This window comes from Nanorana parkeri, unplaced genomic scaffold, assembly GCF_000935625.1.
Source record: "Nanorana parkeri isolate BGI_ZX_2015 unplaced genomic scaffold, ASM93562v1 scaffold2250, whole genome shotgun sequence".
NCBI classification, from domain to species: domain Eukaryota; kingdom Metazoa; phylum Chordata; class Amphibia; order Anura; family Dicroglossidae; genus Nanorana; species Nanorana parkeri.
In genome coordinates, this window is record NW_017308518.1 from 118,842 (window position 1) to 139,461 (window position 20,620).

Genomic DNA, 20,620 nt, shown 5'->3' on the forward strand with positions numbered 1-20,620 from the left:
CAAACAATGCAAAGCATATTTCTGAAAACAATAGACTACGATTAGAAATTGTGAAGCGTCACGGAGAAGCAGTAAGAAGGCAGGTCTCTGAAGCCCTAGAAGGGATCATATAACTAATCTGGGAACCCCAGGTCATGTGAGGGTACACTGCCAACCTCTGAAAATCTCAGGCAGTATTGCGAAACACATTCCTGAATGACTGTAAAACATCTACCATGTACTAAAACTGACCTACAAATAACTTGAGCCAGATTTACCTAACACTCACACACACATTACAATCTGATTGTACAATCTTCTCTACCACTAACTATTCAGTGCAAGGGCCTGCCTGACTGGATACAGATTGATGGGATAGATTAGGAAGGTTCTCATGTTACACTGTCTTGGCAAATCCAAAGTCATTACGATAAAGCAAGGCGAGAATAACTACACATTTTCACCTAACAATTGTTACAACCTCTGACCATCCGTCAGGGCCGGCCTTTGGGGTGTTCGAGCTGTGCAGCCGCACAGGGCGCCATGGCAACAAGGGCGCCCGGCGGCCGACACAGCTCGCCCTTGGGGCCGCTACAGCCTTCGGCTTCTCAACTCCTCACCGCTCGGCCATCCGACATGAGATCACTCCCTCCTCTGCGCCCCCCTCCCTTCAGTGCTGTCCACGGATCCCGAAAAGAAACTGCGGGGGGGAGCGCTGCCTGCTGTCAGGATGGCCGGGCGGGAGAAGAGAAGCTGCAGCTTTCAGGACGGCTGAGCGGTGAAGAGAGCGCAGCCGCTGTCATCCTGTCAGTTTCAGGATGACAGCGGCTCTGTGCGTGGCCGGGCGGAGGATCGGTAAATATAATTGATATTTACCGATCCTCTGTGCAGAGCAAACACTGGAGTGATCGTCTTGTGTTTGTAAATAACTGGGGACACATAGCACTATGTGTCCCCAGTTATGAATGAACAGGATGTGATTTACATCACTTCCTGTTCATTCATGATTTTATGAATGGGGAGAAGCACTCACTACAGAGGCTCCTCCCCATTCATAAACTGCTTGATAGTAAATATTTTACTATCATCAGTTTCTGAATGAATGGGAAGCCTCTGTACTGAGCGCTTCCCATTCATTGAGTGCTGAGGCTGCAGAAAAAGAAATTGAGGTCTCTGTGTCCTCAATTTCTTTTTCTTTTTTAAAAGGGAAATGTCATGTGTCTGTTTAGACCCCTAATATTGTCCAGAAGCCCCCCCAACAGTAAAAAAATAAAATGAAAAAAAAAATAAAAAAAATAAAATAATAAAACATTTACAAAAATATTATTAAAAAGTGAATAACATGACATCATATGATACCGCACATGTTGGGTGCCGCCATCTTGGTGTATAGCTAGGTATACACCAAGATGGTGGCGCCTATATCGGCGTGTGACGTCACCTGACGTCACGCATGCATGGCGTCATGTGACGTCATGTTCCCTGCCTCCAAGATGGTGGCACGTATTCGCAGAACGCGCCGGTGGCCAACATTCTCAAACAAATTATTATGTGGCTGAATACATTTTTCATATATACAGGCAAATAGTAGTTCATTCATTTTACATGTAGTCTGGGTTTTGTGTTCTGTTTTTTACTTTTCTAGTTACACTTACTTGAAAAAAGGGTCGGCATTACAACCTGTCACTTTGTTTTTATAGACTCTATTTTAGTTTGACATTTATTGTTTACCACTTGTTTGCCTTCTGTTGTTTTATTTAATAAGAATACTTATATTGTGCCTAAAAGTTTAATAGCTTTGAATAAATGTTTTGTTTTTATCATACTTTTAAATATGTTTCTTTGGGGATTAACAAAATGGGAGTCTTTAAATGGTGCGGATATTGGAGAAATGGGTGTGGCCACAGAGGAGTGTGGTCAGTGAGGGGCGCTGGAAAGCTTTCTCGCACAGGGCGCCTAAAGGCCTAAGGCCGGCCATGCTATCCGTATACTGGACTTCTGTCCAAACCATTACATCACAGCACCAGCTACAGCTACAACAAATGAAAAAACAATAACAAGAATTCACAGGTTACTAACATGAAAGAGAAGCACTGGAGACATGAGGGTAAAGGGAAAGGGGTGGCTAAAGGCTGACTGACAGACTACACCTTACATAGGGAGGATAATGGACACAGAGGGAGAATGACCCAGTGCAACAGACAGTAAAGACAGGACACATTCCCAGCCCTCAGACCTCATCTCACCCCTTTGTTGTGATGAAGTCAGGGTCTACTTGGAGAGAGGCAACTCCTCTGACGCTCGGGCTATCAGGCCAGGATAGCAGCATGAGATCCGCTGCCTACCCCGCTCACTGTGGCAGGAACACTGGCGCTGTGGGCGTCTGATGGAGAGTTGGGCCTTCTTGGCCTTCCTTGGTAGCTTCTCCCCCTGTCGTTCTGTTACTTCAGGTTTGCGGTCCTACACCCCTGGTCCCTGACAAGTCCTAGTGGCAGCCCAGTCCCAGATGTGATGTGACACTCAGGCACTTCTGGTCTGGCCTCACAATCCTCCGCCCGGCAGTCTCTTGGAGAGTGATGACCTCGCAGACAATTATCTTGACCATGCAGTAATGCAATGCTCAGATCCTCCCTTGTCACAGATGACAGTCCTAATGCTGCTCCCAAAGGTCCCGCTACAAATCCTTGACCGCCTGAAGGTAAATGAAGAGTTTTCACGGCTGACCTCAGGTAGGCTTCAATGCTGTACACAGGGTATCGCCGACACATCAGGACTGGGAGACACAAATGCAGGTGAAGGGTCCACAGATGGAATGGAAGAGGCAACTGTAGCTAGTGAAAACAGCAGAGGAATAGTTAAAATGTCTGAGCCGGTCCACCCATCAGGAGAATGGAAGTAATGCTGACTTAAATTATTCATTCTGGGCTGTAAGCAGGTGAAAAGATCGAAAAGGAATTATGAAGATAATCCAGAGGTGAGTCCAGCTGGCAGTTCTGAGGTAAATGCTGACACTGCCCACTGACAGGAGTGACTATAGAGAGAAAAGGGTACACTCATTGGTCAGCTGTTTTCCCGCCAAAACTCTGTCACCAATGCTGTGCTCAGCTGACTGAAGGTCTGTCCAGCAACTGAGGTAAATCTTCCTAGCAACAGCAGGCAGCTTGTAACCTGAAAGACAAAGCAGAAAGAACCAGCAAAGCAGTCCCAGAGAGACATGTACATGACAGTCACCCGCACACCTCTATTAGAATATAATTAGTATTAAAAACACATTGGTGATAGCGGCGACAAATCCCATGGGGCCACTTCTCTGTTTTTGCTTCCATGGCGCTAACATTCTTAGCTAACAGAAGGAACAGTGCCATTTGAAGGCCAATGTCTTGACCAGAGCAAATCCTTATTAGTAATAATCACTGGGGCTTGTGTGTGCAGTCCCTCTTATATTAGACAGATTGTTGTCTGTTCTAACATGGGAAACAACAAGACAATAATATACTCACCAACACACCAGCTGTTGCTTGATTTCCATGCTTTAAGTTTATGTGCATTTAAACTGAAACATACCATTCCTGTTTTGGCAGAAAATTAATACAGGGTGCACCCATGACATAGGATTCCCAAAGCACTATTGGTTTTCAAACAACAGAGCACAATAAAAGTTGTCTCTCTCAGTTGCCGTGTCTCTGACACCTCTATTGTAAAGAAAAGAGAGCGGAAGTAGATACTGCTGTTCCTCATTGACTTTGATGTGTAAACTTTAGCCTGAGCTAATATTTATGCGTATCTCTAAACTGATGACCTTTAGGCCCCATTCACACTGAGCGATTCGCATTTTGCGTGATATTGCGCGTTTGTCGCGCGATATCGTGCAAATGCTTGCATTGAGCAAGCTAGAATTGCGGCAAAATCCGCTCCAAAAAGGGTCCTGCTGTAGCGACGCACGACACGCGTCAGCGACGGACAGAGCCCTATTGCCATGCATTTGAGTGTGAAAGGGGCCGTAGGGGCTCTTAAAGCGTAGTTTATGGCCTTTTTAGGGTACTGAATTCTGTCGCCGTTTTACATGCGCACACAATTTTTAACCTGGGCATGTTGGGTATCTATTTACTAATCAGAATCCTCATCTTTTATATTTTACAAAAAAAAAGAATGGGTATTCTATTGTGTTTTGGAGCACTAAATTTTACTTAAGTGCATTTTTCACAAAATGTTTGGGTTTGATAAAGAGTTGCGCTAATATCGTGCAACATAAAAATTTGCAACTGCCACCATTTAATTCTACAGGGTTTTGGCTTTCAGGAAATATATCATGTTTGGAGGTTTGAGGTTTCAGGCCTAAAATGTGGATTATAACATGTGTGTGTAGCGATATCTCCCCGCAGGGAGCCGCTGTTTGACCGGTCCACATCTAGTCGGTCTAGGGGTTGATTTCCATCTGCGCCCATTAGCACTAACCGCCCTCTTCTGCAGCCCATAAATTGATGTCCACTTCAGTAGTATGATGCTAATTGAATATTTTATTGAACATCTTCTGTGGAAGAGAGGGTATAGCGGTTCTAGGTGTCTAGGGTAATCATCCTCAGCTCCAGACTCACTGGATCTTGTGAAAGTAGCCATGCAGCTCCACAATCCAGGAAAGAAACACTGACCATGCTCTGAAGTCCACATAGATCCAGGTCACTTCAAGAGCCTGTACTGGTCCTGGTTCTTTTCTTCTCTCCATCTTTCAGGCCTCCTCCATGTTGGAGGCCTCAGGGAAACATCTTCCCTCACTTCAGCCACTGCCCACCCCCAGGCCTCGGCCTAGCCTGGGGGGCAGGCTGAACAGGACCCAGCCCTAATCCATGGCTGATCCAGGCGAGAGAGAGAGAGAGAGAGCACATGGCAGCTCCCCCCAATATATGTACACTCTGTCAACAGGCACCACTGGCTGAGTGAAGCCCAGTAATTGGCTGCTGTACTGTACACATATTACAGTGTCTCCTAATTGCGACTACAAATCCAGCCAGGCTGTCTACAGCCCTGGCTACCACTAAATGCATAGTAGCCACATCACAAAAGGTGATGGGCGCTACATATGCAAAAAACAAACAAAAAAAAAAGCATTGGCAGCGAAAGGGTCCCTAAGGGGTTAAGTCTGCCATGCGCTATGTATATTTGTATATCATGGAAAACCCCTAGGAAATGATAAAAAAAACCCCTTACTTTCTTTCCCAGGCACAGGAAGTAAATTTAACCCCTTCATGACTGAGGCCTTTTTTTCATTTTTTGCACTCATGTTATATTCCACATTTTAGGCCTGAAAATGACTTAAAACCCCCAAAGACCCTATAGACCCTATAGAATAAAATGGTGGTAGTTTCAAATTTTTATGTTGCGCAATATTAGCGCAACTCCTTATTAAACCCCAACATTTAGTGAAAAATTTAATTAAATGCCCCAAAATACAACAAAATACCCAAATTTTTTTACAATTATTATTAGATTTTTTTTTTTTATATTTTAAAAAACTTTTTTTTTAACTTTATTTTGACTGCTATCATATAGGGGGGCTTACAAGCCCTCCCATGTGATAGCAGATGGTGGTGACAGGTACTCTTTAAGGTAATGCTGGGGGTCCAAAAGACCCTCAGTGTCACCTTTACACTGGAAATAAGCTATTGAAGTGCAGATCTCACATCAATAGCTTATAGCTGGGCTCCAGGAGCCCAGAACTGACAGCCCAGGGACCGGAAGTGATGCAATCTGCATCGCTCCCGGTCCCATAGAACGGGGAGGGGATCGATGAACGGAAGTTCGTCGACCTCCTCCCCAGCTCCCCGCGGACACCAAGGAAGCCTGTGCCGGGCCCATAGGAGGGGCAACGGAGCCCGGGAAGCACGGCGGCGGTGTCCGGCGGGAGGGGCGGCCCCTTCTACGGGACACAGAAGCGATCTGGCGAGAGGTAAGTCGCCAGAATCGCTTCTGTTGTAAAGCCGACAGTCGGCTTTACAAGTTTAAACAGAGTCCCGGCGGGAGTCTGTTTAAACAGCCCCTATGCTGGCGACGTACACTGTACGTCGCCAGTCACAAAGGGGTTAAATCACTTGAGAGTGAAAGGAGAGTTGTTACTGGAAAAGGCAATCCCATTGAAAGACTTCCTCTCACCGACTGATCTGTTGAAACTGTAAAATTAGGAATTCGCCGTCACTTTTTGTTCTAGTGACAAAGGCCTCCAGGGCACAGAGAGAGGGTGTATCTCCCCAGAGATGTCACAGACAGCAATAAAAACGTGGCTGATGTTCTAACTTCCACACCCAATCCAAAACTAACAAAAAGTTTAGGCCCATAGATGTACTTTAATTCCCCATGTTCTTCTATAGTATACAGATATACAATACATAGGCCTTTATTTAAAGGAGAAATCCAAACTGTTTTTTATATTTTTAAATAGAGTGGATAAAGTTTGGAACCAACTTAATAAATAGAACCCTTTACAAGCATTAGTTGAGTCAGTGAACAATAGCGTGCCTTAGTCATATCGTTTTCCATTTTTACACTCAAGGTTGGAATACTAATGGAACAATAAAACCATTAATGGTTATTATATGAACAAAACATGTTCATGTTTACTGAGCAGGACTTACAGTGTCAGTGTGATCCCTGCAATGATTTTCACGGCTTAACTGTTTTATGTCTCAGACCTCAGATCAGCCCTAATATATGAACCCTTACACCTCAGATTAGACCCAATTCAAACACTTTCAGGCATCAGATTAACCACTATTCCTGCATCTTAAGACCTCAGATCAGCTCCAATTCCTTCATCATTAAACCCCAAATCAGCACCAGTTCATGCACCTTCAGGCCCCAAATTAATCCCAAATTTATACACCTTCAAACCTCAGATAGCTCCAATTCTTGCACCTGCACACCTCAGATTAAAGGAGAACTATGGGGTAAGTTTTTTCCCCCTAGTTCTCCTCAGGGTCACGGGAGGACATAAACTAACGTCCTTCCATGACCCAAAGCTCAGTATACCGCGAGCTACAGATTGCAGTATACTGAGACCACCGCAGCCGGAGCGGATCCCGACATTACTGTCGAGATCCACCCAGCTGCGTGATTGACAGCTGGCTCTGCCTATCTACAGGCAGAGCCAGCGGTACCCTCCCCCTCTCCCGTTGGTTCCTCCAGTCAGCGCTAGAGGATCGGAGCGGGGAGCGGGGGAATCCCTGCAGGGAGCTGTGAGTGACAGTCACGGCTCTCTTCAGGGACAGGATCGAAAAGTGAGCGAGCGAAGGTATGTGTTCGCTCACTTCCCGATCTATTGAGCCGACGTGTGACAGTTTTATTGTCACGCGTCGGCTCGAACTGTGAGGTTGAGTGAAAATCACTCACCTCATAGTTCTCCTTTAACCCCAATTCCTGTTGATATATGCAAAAAAAAAGCTGAGGCTTTAATAACCCTTTAAGCCACCCAGATTAGCCCTAATTCCTGCACCTTCAGACCTCAGATCAGCCCCAGATCCTGCACCTTCAGACCTAATATCTGCCCCAATTCCTGCACCTCCATACCTTAGCTTACCTTAGCTATGCTTTCCGTAGCCACCAGCAGGCATACACTTGTACTGGGAAGAAGGCCAGCACCTGAACATCAGTACAGTAGAGAGGTGGGTGGTTTGTGGATGAAGAGGCGGCCAGACTTCTTAAATGACATCCTAGTGAGTTGTCAATTAAAGCTTATGTTGGCGGCACTTCAGAGTTGCGTGCGTGCCTGCCCAGTCATACCTACTATAGGTTGGTGACCTCTACAGTATAGGCTGCCCGCAGGATCTCTGGGATAGAGGAATCCATTAGGAAACCAGGAGACCTAACCTTTCCACACTCTATCCAAACCAATTAAAAATGTTTTTGAAATGGAAAAAAGTGCAGTATCTTGTATCATTTAATGAGCTATGGCCTTTTATTGGATTCATTACTGACTGGATTTTGATTTATTAAAATTTGTAAATAATTTGGTAAGCTTTGAAGGATTTTTTTTAGAAATCAGACATTATAAAAGTGCTGTGCCATACTGTCAATTTCCTACATGTCATAATGTTTTGTAGCATTTAAAGTGACATTTAAGGCAATTTTTTTTCCCCTCACCCCAGCATTAAGTAAAGCACTTACCTTAAATGATGTATTTTAATCCGATCATCTTCTTCTTTCTTGTAGTTTTCAGCCTTCTCTCCAGCGCTGCGGCGAGTCTCCGATCCTGCGCTGACTCCTCTGAGCTTGCTGACACTTCCGATCCCACGGTGTCTGCATGCAGGTGCACGCGTCCATATACTTACCTTGCATCTCTCCTCGTCTCCCGGCCGAAAATGTGAACGGCGCATGCGCCCGCCCCACGATGCTTTGCGGCCGCCCGAGCAGTTTCACATTTTCGGACGGGAGCGTGCGGGGAAGACACAGGTAAGTTTAAACCGCTGTTAAAGCGGGTTTTAAAAAAAACAACTTTTTGCATAGCTTGCTAGCAGTTGATATATGCAAAAAAAGCAGAGGCTTTAATAACCCTTTAAGCCACTGTTTACTAACTACTAAATTAACTTTCCTTATGCAGTCTGTATTGTTCATGGATTGTAGTAGATGAAGATGGCTCAGTGGCTAGATTCCTTTGTGTCCTGATGCAAGCTGTCCAAAGGCACTTTTTATTATCGGGTATTTCATTATTATCTGAACAACAGCAAATGTACATTATCTCACACCGAGCACCAGTGGCGACTCTAGGAACAATATATAGGGGGGGCACATAAGATACCACAGTCAAAATGGGGGGGCACTAATAATTTTCACCACTAAAAAAAACAAAAGAAGTATATATGAATAAGGCTGGGCACACACCTTACAACCATCGTAAGACTTTTGTCTTGCGATGGTTGTAAGGTACTTAAAAAAACCTTTCGATCTGCCCATCTTGGACAGGCAGATCGTACTTGCGATGATCGCAAGCCGCGCCCCCCTGAGAGGCGGGCTTCCGATGACCGCAATGCCGAACGGGTAGTGTGCGCTTGTGCACACCGGCCCGCCTGGCTTTTATCTTACGAACATGCTACTCACCCGCCCAACATCGTACGATGCTCGGCGGGTTTTCAAACATGTTCGTAAGTTTAAAGTCGTGCGACCTTACAGTAGTAGAGTCGCACGGCTTCCACACACCTTACGATAATCGAACGATTGCAGGATTTCCCGCAATTATCGTACGATTATCGTAAGGTGTGTGGGCACCCTAAGATTACAAAATACGAGAGTGCTGCAGTATGCGGTGATGCCTTTTTATTGTACTAACCTAATACTTAGAGTTTTTCTTTCTTCCTCAGGTATTGCTTCAGACTTGAGAAAGAGGAAAACTCTCAAAAGCGTTTCAATTTCAGCAAACACCAGGGCTGTGCAAATAATCACCTATAGCGATGGAGGACTACAAACCGCAGCAATACATTATACAGAAAAGCAGAATACCGCCAGCTATAGAGCACTACAAATCCCAGCACAACATAGAGCAATGCAGAATAATAGTATATACATTTGCATCATACCCTGTGCTGCTGCTCTACTCTGGGGTTCTGGCCTAATGTATTGGGCAGAGCTTGTCAGGAGGGGTGGGGAGGGTCTTAGTAAGGGGAGATGTGCGGGTAGCAGAAGCACTGTAAGCAGGCATTGCGTGGCTCCCCAGAAGGCTGCCGCAAGGTCCCCAGCCAGACCCAGGACACCCAAGTCAATTTGAAAAATGTAAGTGCTGGTATCGGTTTTTAGTATTGGGACATAGGTCAGTTATAACGCAGAGTGCATTGGTCGATAATGTATCGAAGAGTGCGGAGGTCAGTAATGATAAAGGTTCTTTAATTGGCAAAAGATTTCAACAGATGTTAATGTTAGATGACTTAAATGTTTATTTTGATTGGTTGGACTTTGCCCATTGGCCTTGGCTTTATTAAATAGAAAAATGCTTGGCAATCGTATTATGTTCTGATTTCTTCTCCCCTCCGCTATTTCTGAGATGTGCAACAGATTGGAAAAATCTATAGAAAAAATGAAGATAGGAGTTCAAAGGTCCCCGTAATTATAGACATGTGGGTGGCTTCAAATGATAACATTTACATAACTGACCTATATAGGTTGCTAGAGAACTATATTTCATAATCATCTCTGATTAGAAGTATGCAAGCTCTGAGACAGGACCTAAGACTCCGTATATGTTTGGTTTTTATTGGGATCCTAATAAAATGGCAAATTGACATCTGAAGAAGAATTCAGTTTGGATCACAGGTTACTGAAATCCTCCAACTCAGGAACTTTCTACAATGGAGATAGGAACCAGCACTTTTTGAACTCTGTTGGACACCACTGCAGAACCATAACTGGTGACAATGACAGCCTTTCACAATAAGCTGGATTCAATAATGTCTCACAAGTTGATAAAGTGGTCTGACAGAGGACCTGAATGGTGGAAACTGTGCCTAAAAAAGCGAGCAGAGAATAAAACTTACCAGTTATGTCTCCTTGCAGCTGATCTTTTGCTCATTACTGACATGTCTTGTACCACACTCTCTTTGTAGAGGCAGCCATCTTGTTAGGGGAGAAGGTGCCTTAGATTATTCCACACTACAGACATACAGGTTTGACGTACAAGACATAGGAGTGCCTAGGCACAGGGAGTGCACTTTGTATAGGAGAAATCCAAGACGATATGTAGATAGTTTACTGCATAGGCACCATGACCATTGCTATATGTTTCCTTTAAGATAGCAAATCTTCACTTTTTGACTTCAGGTCCATAGAGAATGCTGACACCTTGCAACCTTCTGGCACATGGCAGAGAAATGCCATGTGCCAGAAGGTTGTGTTTTTTTTTAGTGTTTTTTTTTTTAATAGAGCAACGGGCTTTAGATGGTTTCTGAGGGTTTTGGAATCTACTTTCAACTATCCTGGACCTATTCTTGTACCAAAAAATGTCTCCTCATTAGTCTAATATTTTTCCTTTTTTTTACAGAAAGAAAAAAAGAAGAGACAGTGAAAAAAAGGACAATTACAAGTTAAAAGCAAAATTACACAAAGAAAATAATCAAATACATGAAAAAGGAAAAAACACAAAGAACACTAAATGTCATAAATTACACTTCCCTAAATATTAGGGATGCACCTATACTGATACTAGTATCGGTGCCAATACTGAGTATTTGGGCGAGTATTCCACTAGAAAATGTTTGTTAAAAGTCACATTCACTGCTTAATAAATAGAACCCTTTACAGGCATTAGAAAATCGGTGAGTCAGTGAACAAAGGGGGACCTCCCTCTTACTGTCAATGTTGACGGAGTGCCGAGGGAGCATGAATTGGCTAGGAAGCCGGCTTCACTTGTTGTTAGGCAGCCTGGTTTCCTAACCAATCAGGAAGCCGAGCGGCACTTAATGACCCACATCCCGGCTTCCTCATTGGTCAGGCTGCCTGAGAACAAGTGAAACTGGCTTCCTAGCCAATCAGGAAGCTGGGAGGCAGGTCATGACATGCCGCCCGGCTTCCTGGTTGGCTAGGAAGCCAGCTTAATTTGTTGGTAGGCAGCCTGGCTTCGTAACCAATCAGGATACCGGGGGGCATGTTATGACTCGCATCATGGCTTCCTGGTCAGGAAGCCACGCTGCCTAGAAACAAGTAAAGCCGGCTTCCTAGCCAATAAGGAAGCCTCAAGGTGGGTCATGATCCGCCTCCCGACTTCCTAATTGGGGCACCGGTACTAGATACTGAAAAAACGGTATCCTTGCATCCCTACTAAATATAAACTTCCCTCCTTCAACACAAAGTACCCTATGAATAAAGCAAATGTGGTGTAAGCAGCTCATAGGGCAGAATGATAGAATGCTTTTTTGCATGTGCTTGTGTGGGTTTCCTCTGGGTACTCCGGTTACCTCCCACACTCCAAAGACATACTGGAAGGTTAATTGGCTCCTGTCTAAGGGGGCCCTGTATGTGTGTGCAATAGGGACCGTAGATCATAAGCTTCTTGAGGGCAGAGTCTGATGTGAATGTTTGTATGTAAAACGCTGCGTAATTTGTCAGCACTACATAAATACCTGTAATGTAATAAAGAAGAACTCTGGGTAAACATTTTCTTAACCCTTGCAGTGAGGCTACGCCTGCACTGGCAGGGTTAAGTGCTTGTTTTTATCTAGGGAGCTAATATAACAAAGTTATTCTCTCCTGATCCTTGGAGCTGGCTGACTGTTAGAGTGCTCCCTCCAGCCCATCTCCTCCTCTGCTCCAGCGATGGACTGTCCCTCGTGGGGCATAACTACAGATCATGGGGCCCCATAGCAAACTTTTTATGCCACGGCAACCCCTTAAAATCTAAATCAAGGACAGGAAGCAGAAGAGCTGGCTGCATGGCCTCCTCCTGTACATCTGATGTCAGCTCTTCTTGATTGGAAATGTCATAGCGGGTACAGAGTCAATGGCAACTTCTGCAATCTTTAATGTGGTCCCCTTCCACCCCCAGGCCCCATAGCAGCCTTGTGGGCTGCTATGGCTATTGTTAGGTCACTGGTCCCTGGGCGTCCATACATCAAATACAGTATATTGGACTTAATGATTCACAGGACCTCCTGGAGCGGAGGCTTCAGGTACCGGCTCTCCTGTCTGGATGACCACACACAAAGTGAGGAAAATTCTTCCACACACTGTCTAGAATTTAAAAAAAAGTTTGGCTGGACTTGCACATGTAGGAACTTTCTCTGGTCAAAAAAATTTTCTATAAATGAAACATAATCACAAACCTTATTAAAGTGAAAATTAGCCAAGTACTAGATTTCCTACATAACAATATCATCCTATTGTTTCTCTGTTAAAAAAGTACCTTTTTTTTTTCCTTTTGCTTCTAATTGCCATGTGCGTGTGCAATGTTGTCGTTGACCTAAGTGTTGTAGGTCTTCCTCAATGTACTACAATTGAATTGGTCTGAGCCAGGGAATATAACTCTCCCACTATGCAATGTTTTCTTTGCTCAGCTGATAAGCAATTTTGCCAATCACCATGGCATGGGTACCCCAGGTAGAGGTGGAGGCACATGGTCTAAAAGGGTGCCTGGTTTTGTGGAGCTGTCTTCTCATTGCACTTATAGCAGTTAACTTTGGTTGTACTTACTGATTTTAGGTGCTCCAAATTTTACATGAAAATGAAAGCTGTCATTAGATAGAATTTACCTTTGAATATATATTATTTAGAATTCACCATTTGCGGTTGTAGTTCCAGTTCCTCCAAGGCACACTCTTTTCAGTGATGTTGGGATGAGCTCAGTATAGATTGTTTAGTTTCACTCTGAGAATGCTGCAGTCCGGACTGCCCCCTACCACCCTCCTCCTCTTCTGGTTAATAAAAAGCAGGATTTATCACGTCTATGACTCCCAATTGGCTCCTGTGCAGACCTAGAAAAAAGACAAATCAATACTACTTTGTGAGTCCTGCCTGTTGAGTAAAACATCTCAGCTCCTGGCACACATATCACCAGCCTTCCTGCCACCCAGACCCTGCAACTTCTTTGGAGGGGTAGAAGATGCTTACAAGGCTTATCACCGTGGTGGTCCTGGGAGCACTGTTCCCTCTTCAGGTTAGTAATCTCTGATCTGGTCTGGCTGAGCTTCACAAAATCTAAATCATTCTTGAAATCATGGAACTCTGGTAGCCCACATTGATCTAAATTTTGACAATTCTGATGCCACCCATTTGGTGTGAAACTACTTGACAATAAATACAGTAGATCATTTCCACCTGTCAGATCCTTCATTGTGTAGGTTAGAAGATTTTGCTGGTTTCTATAGATCTTTTCTTACAGTGCTCATATAAGTTGCCACTTCAGAGAGTCAGGCTGACATGTACAGTACAGTTCTTCTGTGGTGGGCCAAAAGTCTCATCTGAGAATCGTCAAATGCTTGGAGACTCAGATGAGATGTCTTCATGTATAGGTACTTCCATTCCCAGTCTTCAGAATAATACACTTATTTTAAGAGTCTGGAAAATATATTCAATTTCTTTAGTTAAATATGTAATCCAGGAAAGAATAAGTCCAAAACCATCTTAGCATATTTGCTGCTGCACATGAAACCACCGCAGGTTTGGGAGTTTATATCTTGGCTGTATTTTATGGAATACTTTCTCAAGAAGGCTAAAGATTTTTATAATTGCAGCATTAGGTATATGATCAGGACTTATTCTTTCTTGGGTTACATGTATCTACATTTTCCTGTTTACTAAAGTTCATGGCACCCACGTCAGACCAGGAGAGTGAGATGGATTGGTGAGAGCATTAAATGATTACTCCATTTACCTCTGCCTGCTTTGGACTGACCAGTGAGTGTGGTTTGCTCGGTTATGCCTCATATTTTGGCTTTTGTTGACTAGTTAGTAGCATATACTGTCCTAAGCACAACTTGATGTACTTTTTTTGTAACACAACATAGTCTGCAAAATATCAGTTTGTGGCAGAGTGGTGCGTACAGTCTATATTCCATACAGTGTCTGTTAATGGGAAGATGAAACGAGAATCCAGCAAACATGTTGAGAACGTATACATGTAGATTTATAGCTTAAAGACAAAACTTTTTTTAGATTCGGATAGAATGGTGAGGGGTTACAATCACTGGCCGGGGTTTTTTTTTTTTTGCCATTTTTGTCCCCTTAAAGGAGATTCACTCCCTAATTGTCCTGATCACTAATGTTACCAGGAATTAAAGTGATGGGCGTCCAAATTTTGAACAACCACCAACAGGAATAGAAGGGAAATTTTCTAACGGGGGACACTGGTTCTCATCACATCTTTTTAAGATGGGATTTCCTTCACATTGCAAAGATATCTTCTCACTTGATGAAGAGCCTACAGGACAGAACGTGAAGGAAAAACTCCCTAATGGGACACAAATGGCGAAAAAAAACCCAACAGTGGTTTTAATCCTTCCCTACACTATTTAAAATGAAAAAAGTTTTACCTTTAGATATACTTGAAATGTATTTTCTATCAATTATCATTATTTTCTTTAATTAAGACAGTCTTCTCTCTCGTAATTTCAATCTGTAATCACAAGTTCACGCTGCTCTACCGCTGTTCACATGTCACAGTGCTTGCACAGTTTACTAAGCCAGCTCATATTTGTGTATATTTTGGTTCTGCAGGTTGTAGGGTACACCACAATAAAGCAGGAGGGGTTTTGTAGCCTGTACAACGAATGCGGCAGAAATCCTGAAATTACCAACAGCCTGATCCCACCTATCATGCCTTGTTTATCCAACACTCCAGCCAGGAAGCTCAATGGAACTCATCTACTATATTTCCAGGAGGTCTGTCCGATGCTTTACAATGGAGATGACAATACTTATGCCTGCTGCTCTATCCCGCAGCTGGAGAGTATCAAGAAGAGCTTTGCATTATCTCAGGTCATTCTAAATCGATGTCCATCTTGTGCCCAAAACTTTGCCAATATCCATTGTCAGAACATTTGTGGCCCAAATCAAAGTTTATTCATCAATGTCACACGAACAGTTGATGTCATTGTAGATGGGAAGCCTGAGAAAGGTGTGTTGGCCCACGAATGCTACTACAAGCGAGAATTTGCAGAAAAATCATTTGACTCCTGTAGGAATGTACGATTGCCCTCCACAGGGGGTTTTGCCATTTCTACCATGTGTGGGAAATATGGAGCAGAATTTTGCTCAGCTCAGCGGTGGTTTGACTTCCAAGGGGATAACAGCAATGGACTGGCACCTTTAGCAATTGATTTCATTTTTACGGAAAATGACACTGTGGTTGGTGGTGGCGTGGAACCCCATAATAGCAAAGTATGGAGCTGCAATGAAGGCCCGGGAAATGATCCAGATAATGCTTGCACTTGCCAGGACTGCAAAGAGTCATGTCCTAGCATCGCTGGACCTAAACCTCTGCCTGACCCATTTAAGATAGGGTCTGTTGATGGGTACTTAGTAATAAGCAGTGCCCTTTGTGGAATCTTAATCTTTTTTTTCATCATGTTCCTGATTATGACATGTGCTGTTAATAGCTGTGGAAAAAAGAAAAGGAAAGAAATACCACATATCAAATATTCTGATCTAAACTGCTCAGAAAAGATAAGCTTAAAGACTAACCGCTCCATGGAGAAAGCCTTCCAGTGGTGGGGCACCCGCATAGCTTCTTACCCTAAGACTGTCATCTGTGTCTCATTAGTTCTGGTTGTGGTACTCTCAGCAGGTATGGCCCTGATCAAGCTGACTACCAATCCAGTGGAACTGTGGTCTTCTCCAAACAGCAGGGCAAGACAAGAGAAAGACTTTCATGATGCACATTTTGGACCATTCTTTAGAACTAACCAGCTGATTATCACAGTCAACGATCGGTCTTCATACATCTATGACTCTCTCTTTTTTGGCACCCTGAACTTCAGCAGAATCCTTTCTCCAGATACTATTCTTGAGATGATGGACCTTCAGACCAAGCTGCAGAACATTTCGGTAAGTAAGTCAGTGCAACGTGTTGTGATTGATAATCCCTCTAAGCCTACTATAACATTTAGTTATAATATATAGTTAATGCCGCTTTTGTGCTTCACATGGATTTGTTTAGTAATCAATAACCTTTTACATTTTTGGAATCTCTCTTAAGGTGACCAAATTCTTGAAGTATTACAGAAAATATTTTGATTGTTTTATCTTTTAACACTTTTGTTTATTGACTAGACTACACTACATTGAACATTACTGAGGTGCCTTCAGCCTCTTCTATGGTGACTATGAACCAGCGAATGGCAGAATCTCTCACAAATAGATTTATTTATTACAGATGTTTATATAGCGATGACAATTTATGCAGCACTTTACATAGTTGCACATTCACATCAGTCCCTACTCTCAGGGAATTTACAATCTAAGGTCCCTATCTCACATGCATACATAGAGGGCCAACTTAGAGAGGAGCCAATTAACCTACCAGCATGTCTTTGGAGTGTGGGGTGAAACCGGAGTACCCGGAGGAAACCCACACAAGCACAGGAAGGACATGCAAACTCCTTGCAGATAGTGACCTGGCTGGGATTTTAACTGGGGACCCCCAGTGATGCAAGGCAGAAGCTAACCACTACGCCACTGTGCTGCCCTAGATCAGCTTTGATGACCTAGCAATATGAGTAACAAATTCTTTCTTCGTTCTTAGTACTTACAGTCTTTCTGCAGGCACTTAAGAGCAACACATGAGTGTGGCAACTTAGGAGTTTTGTGGGACACTTCCTAGCAAAAATACTAAGAAAAAGAAAATTAAGCACAACGGTGATAATTCAAGGTTTGGGGTAATTTGTTTAGTAATGCAGCTAGGCTTTTTGCACCTTGACGACAGAATTTTCATATCCCCTTTCTGCTCCATTCAAATTTTTAACAACTCCACTTTTGGGGCATACAGTTTACCACACATGGTTTGTTAAGATGAAGCATCAGGGGTTTGGGAGAGTTATAGCAGATCTGAAAATGTCACAGTCCTGAAAGGCTAGGAGTGTTGCCTGTTAACATATATGGTAAAGTAAATTCCTTATTTATGTTCTTTAGTGACCTTAAAAAAACTTAAATTGCAAAAGAAAAACGAAAAGCATTTTTAAACTGACAATAGAGAACTGTAAAGTCACGAACACTATATGGTGCTATGACAAAACACTACTGGTGTCCCTTCTGCATCTCATACCATGTTATCTGTTAAAACAAATGATGGTCTGGCAGCCATCAAGCACTTGTGGGGTAGGATGTTGGCAATGTAGGAAAAAAAACTGCAGGTGATCTGATGATAAGAATTATGTAAATCTTGGGAACAAAGTTCAAACAAAAAGAGATTGGCCTCCCCATGAAATAACTGGGACAAAGACGAAATAAGAAAATTATGTGAGGCAGGACTCAGAACTAGGGGATGTATGTTAGCAGTTCAGCTCTATTTACTCATCTCATAGTCACTGCACTAGAATTTAGACAATAGTGAGATTCATTCATGTTTACTATAATGAAATGACTATGACTAGTGATAGCGCTACTATCTGTGTACACGCATTGCTCAATAGTTTCGCTCAGTAGCTAACTGTATTGTTTGGTTGCAGTGAATAAACAGTAGCTCCTTGCTGTGCAATAACAGTGAATAAATATACATTGGACTGGCTCCCCAGTAATGCAGATCAATAAGCAGAAGTGACTAAATGTAGTTGAAAACATATCACAGTGTGAGTCACCTGTGCAAAGTGCACATTAGTAGCTTAAAAGCTCCATATAATGCTATACATTTAATTGAGGGACTCGCTTGACATAAATTCAGTCAGTCCTTGAAATAATAGGCTGCATGTATCATGCAAGAATGCCATTTAGTTCAGTAGATACGCTACATTATTACATGGCTATTGACAGTAGTAACAACAATATTCAGGCAGATATGGAAAAAAAAAAAATAGATGTTTGTCTGCATTAAAATATACGTGATTTAATGTTTACATGCAACTACCTTAATTACCCCAATTGATCTCAATATCAGTCCCTGTAACCCCTGGGCAGTAGCATAAGCAGCATGCTGATAGAATGAGAGAAAAGAGTGAGCAGAAAGATGGCCTCTTCACTGTACTGCTGCTCCTTCATTGTCAAATTAGTAAACTGAGATCTGAAGATCCTTGACCAGTCTGTGCTACTGCTGAAGTTGAGGTCAAGGCAGCATCTGGCTGTGTTATAAGGGAAGGGATGTCTGGATTGAGCTACAGGTTACACAGGATTACAAATCTTGTGCCTGGTGAAAAAGTTCCCATATGCATTCTGAAGACATATTTAGCTGTTTGTCTGAAATTCAGTTTTAAGGAAGAAGATTATAATCTCATTGGCAACTGGAGGGGGTTAATCAAAATGGCAGCACCCAGATTTCATCTAGAATTATGCTTATTGTAATAGTTTAAGACAGAGCTGTTCATACACAGTCCACAAGCTAATCAGGGGCAAAATTAAGCTCTTGTGTTTTGTGTTGAGGGTCAAACTTTGGGATGATTAGGAGTGTGTTGCACCTGCTTGAGTGAGTCATAATGCTGGGTCTATGATGACCTGTTCTATATAAAGGCTCTATAAAGCTCTGTTCTACATGTAGGGTTTATGATGACCTGTTCTACATAAAGAGTCTATGAAGTCCTGTTCTACATGTAGGGTTCATAAAGACCTGTTCTACATGCAGTGTCTGTAAAGACCTGGTCTACATGTAGAGTCTCTTGATGACCAGTTCTACATGTAGCATCTATGATGACCTGTTCTAAATGCAGTGTTTGTAAAGACCTATTCTACCCGTAGAGACTCTTGATAACCAGTTCTACATGTAGGTCCTATGATGACCTGTTCTACATGTAGGGTCTCTGTTGATCAGTTCCAACTGACCAGATGCCATTTATAGGTTAGACAAATCCTCTTCTACCCAACTGAACAGTTAGAAAGCTCCATTGCATTACTATATCATATAGCTATAGCAAATTGATAAATATAAGTACTTGCAATCTTTTCTTAGCCAAGGCTCCATCTTTAAAATGGTAGTAAACTGGAATTTGTATTTTACTTATGTCATATACTGTATGTGTAGCATGTGTGTTATTTGTATGTTTAATAAAATGGACCACCCCACCTAATATTTTGTGTCGGCCACAGAATATTCTTCACTGTAGTTCTGCATAAGTATGTGAATACGATTTGTATGCAAACATTTTTAAACCAAAACTGTCAATAAGAGGTATTTTGGGTACTCAGTAAGTGTCTTACTGGCCAAGTGTAATCATTCTTCCACTATGGTAGATAATGGTTTCCTGTCTTTTTTCCCTTGCAGGTGTGGTCAGAAAAGCATCAGAAGACTGTGAAACTGAAAGATGTTTGCTTTGCACCCTTAAACCCCTCCAACCCTTCAGACACGGACTGCTTTGTGAACAGTCTGGGGCAATACTTTCAGAACAACAAGACTCGGTTTAACATGGAAGTGACACAGACAATATCTGGAGAAACGAAAAAAGTGGGGTGGAGGGACCACTTCATGTACTGCGTCAAGTGAGTTGGGGTACACATAATGAGTGCCACATAAAAATAGCCAGATCAACACTATGCACAAAATTCTCCCTAATCTGGATTGGATGTATTGATGCCTTAACATAACCCAAGCATATACAGACTTTATTTTCTGTACAAATACAGACATTGTAATGGATCCACATATATTGGTGCTTTACTTGCTCCCTTGTTGCATTCATGCTGAGCTTGTTCACTGCAAGTGGAGTGGAACTCAGCTGCCACATAAGATTTAAAGAACCCAATATACAATAGAATCAGAATCAAGTGTGAACCTCAGTGCAATGTAAATACATCTAATCGTAGATGGTTTTCTGGTATATTCATATAAAACTGGTGCTAACGATTTATTGTTGTAATCTTCTGGCATCATTAGAACATGGACACTCACCTTTTGAAAAAAGCAGATAGGTGTTAGTAGTAGAGTGTTAAAAATCTTTGTATATATCTGTAGACTCCCTATAGGCTTATTTGGGGCAGGGGTGAAGGCATTGTGCTCCATGGCTCCTAACAGGCCAGAAATATTGAATGAGGGTGTCGG

At 42.8% G+C, this 20,620-nt stretch overlaps 1 protein-coding gene across 1 annotated transcript in view; it reads left to right on the plus strand.

Moving 5' to 3' along the window:
* The first annotated feature begins 615 nt into the window (after positions 1-615).
* Positions 616-20,620, plus strand: part of LOC108801209 (Niemann-Pick C1-like protein 1) — a 44,277-nt gene continuing 24,272 nt past the window's right edge. The window contains exons 1-5 of the mRNA XM_018573141.1: positions 616-785; positions 2,542-2,677; positions 2,915-2,953; positions 15,160-16,488; positions 19,847-20,061. Coding sequence (XP_018428643.1) covers positions 616-785; positions 2,542-2,677; positions 2,915-2,953; positions 15,160-16,488; positions 19,847-20,061 — 1,889 coding nt within the window. The remainder of the gene's footprint in view (positions 786-2,541; positions 2,678-2,914; positions 2,954-15,159; positions 16,489-19,846; positions 20,062-20,620) is intronic.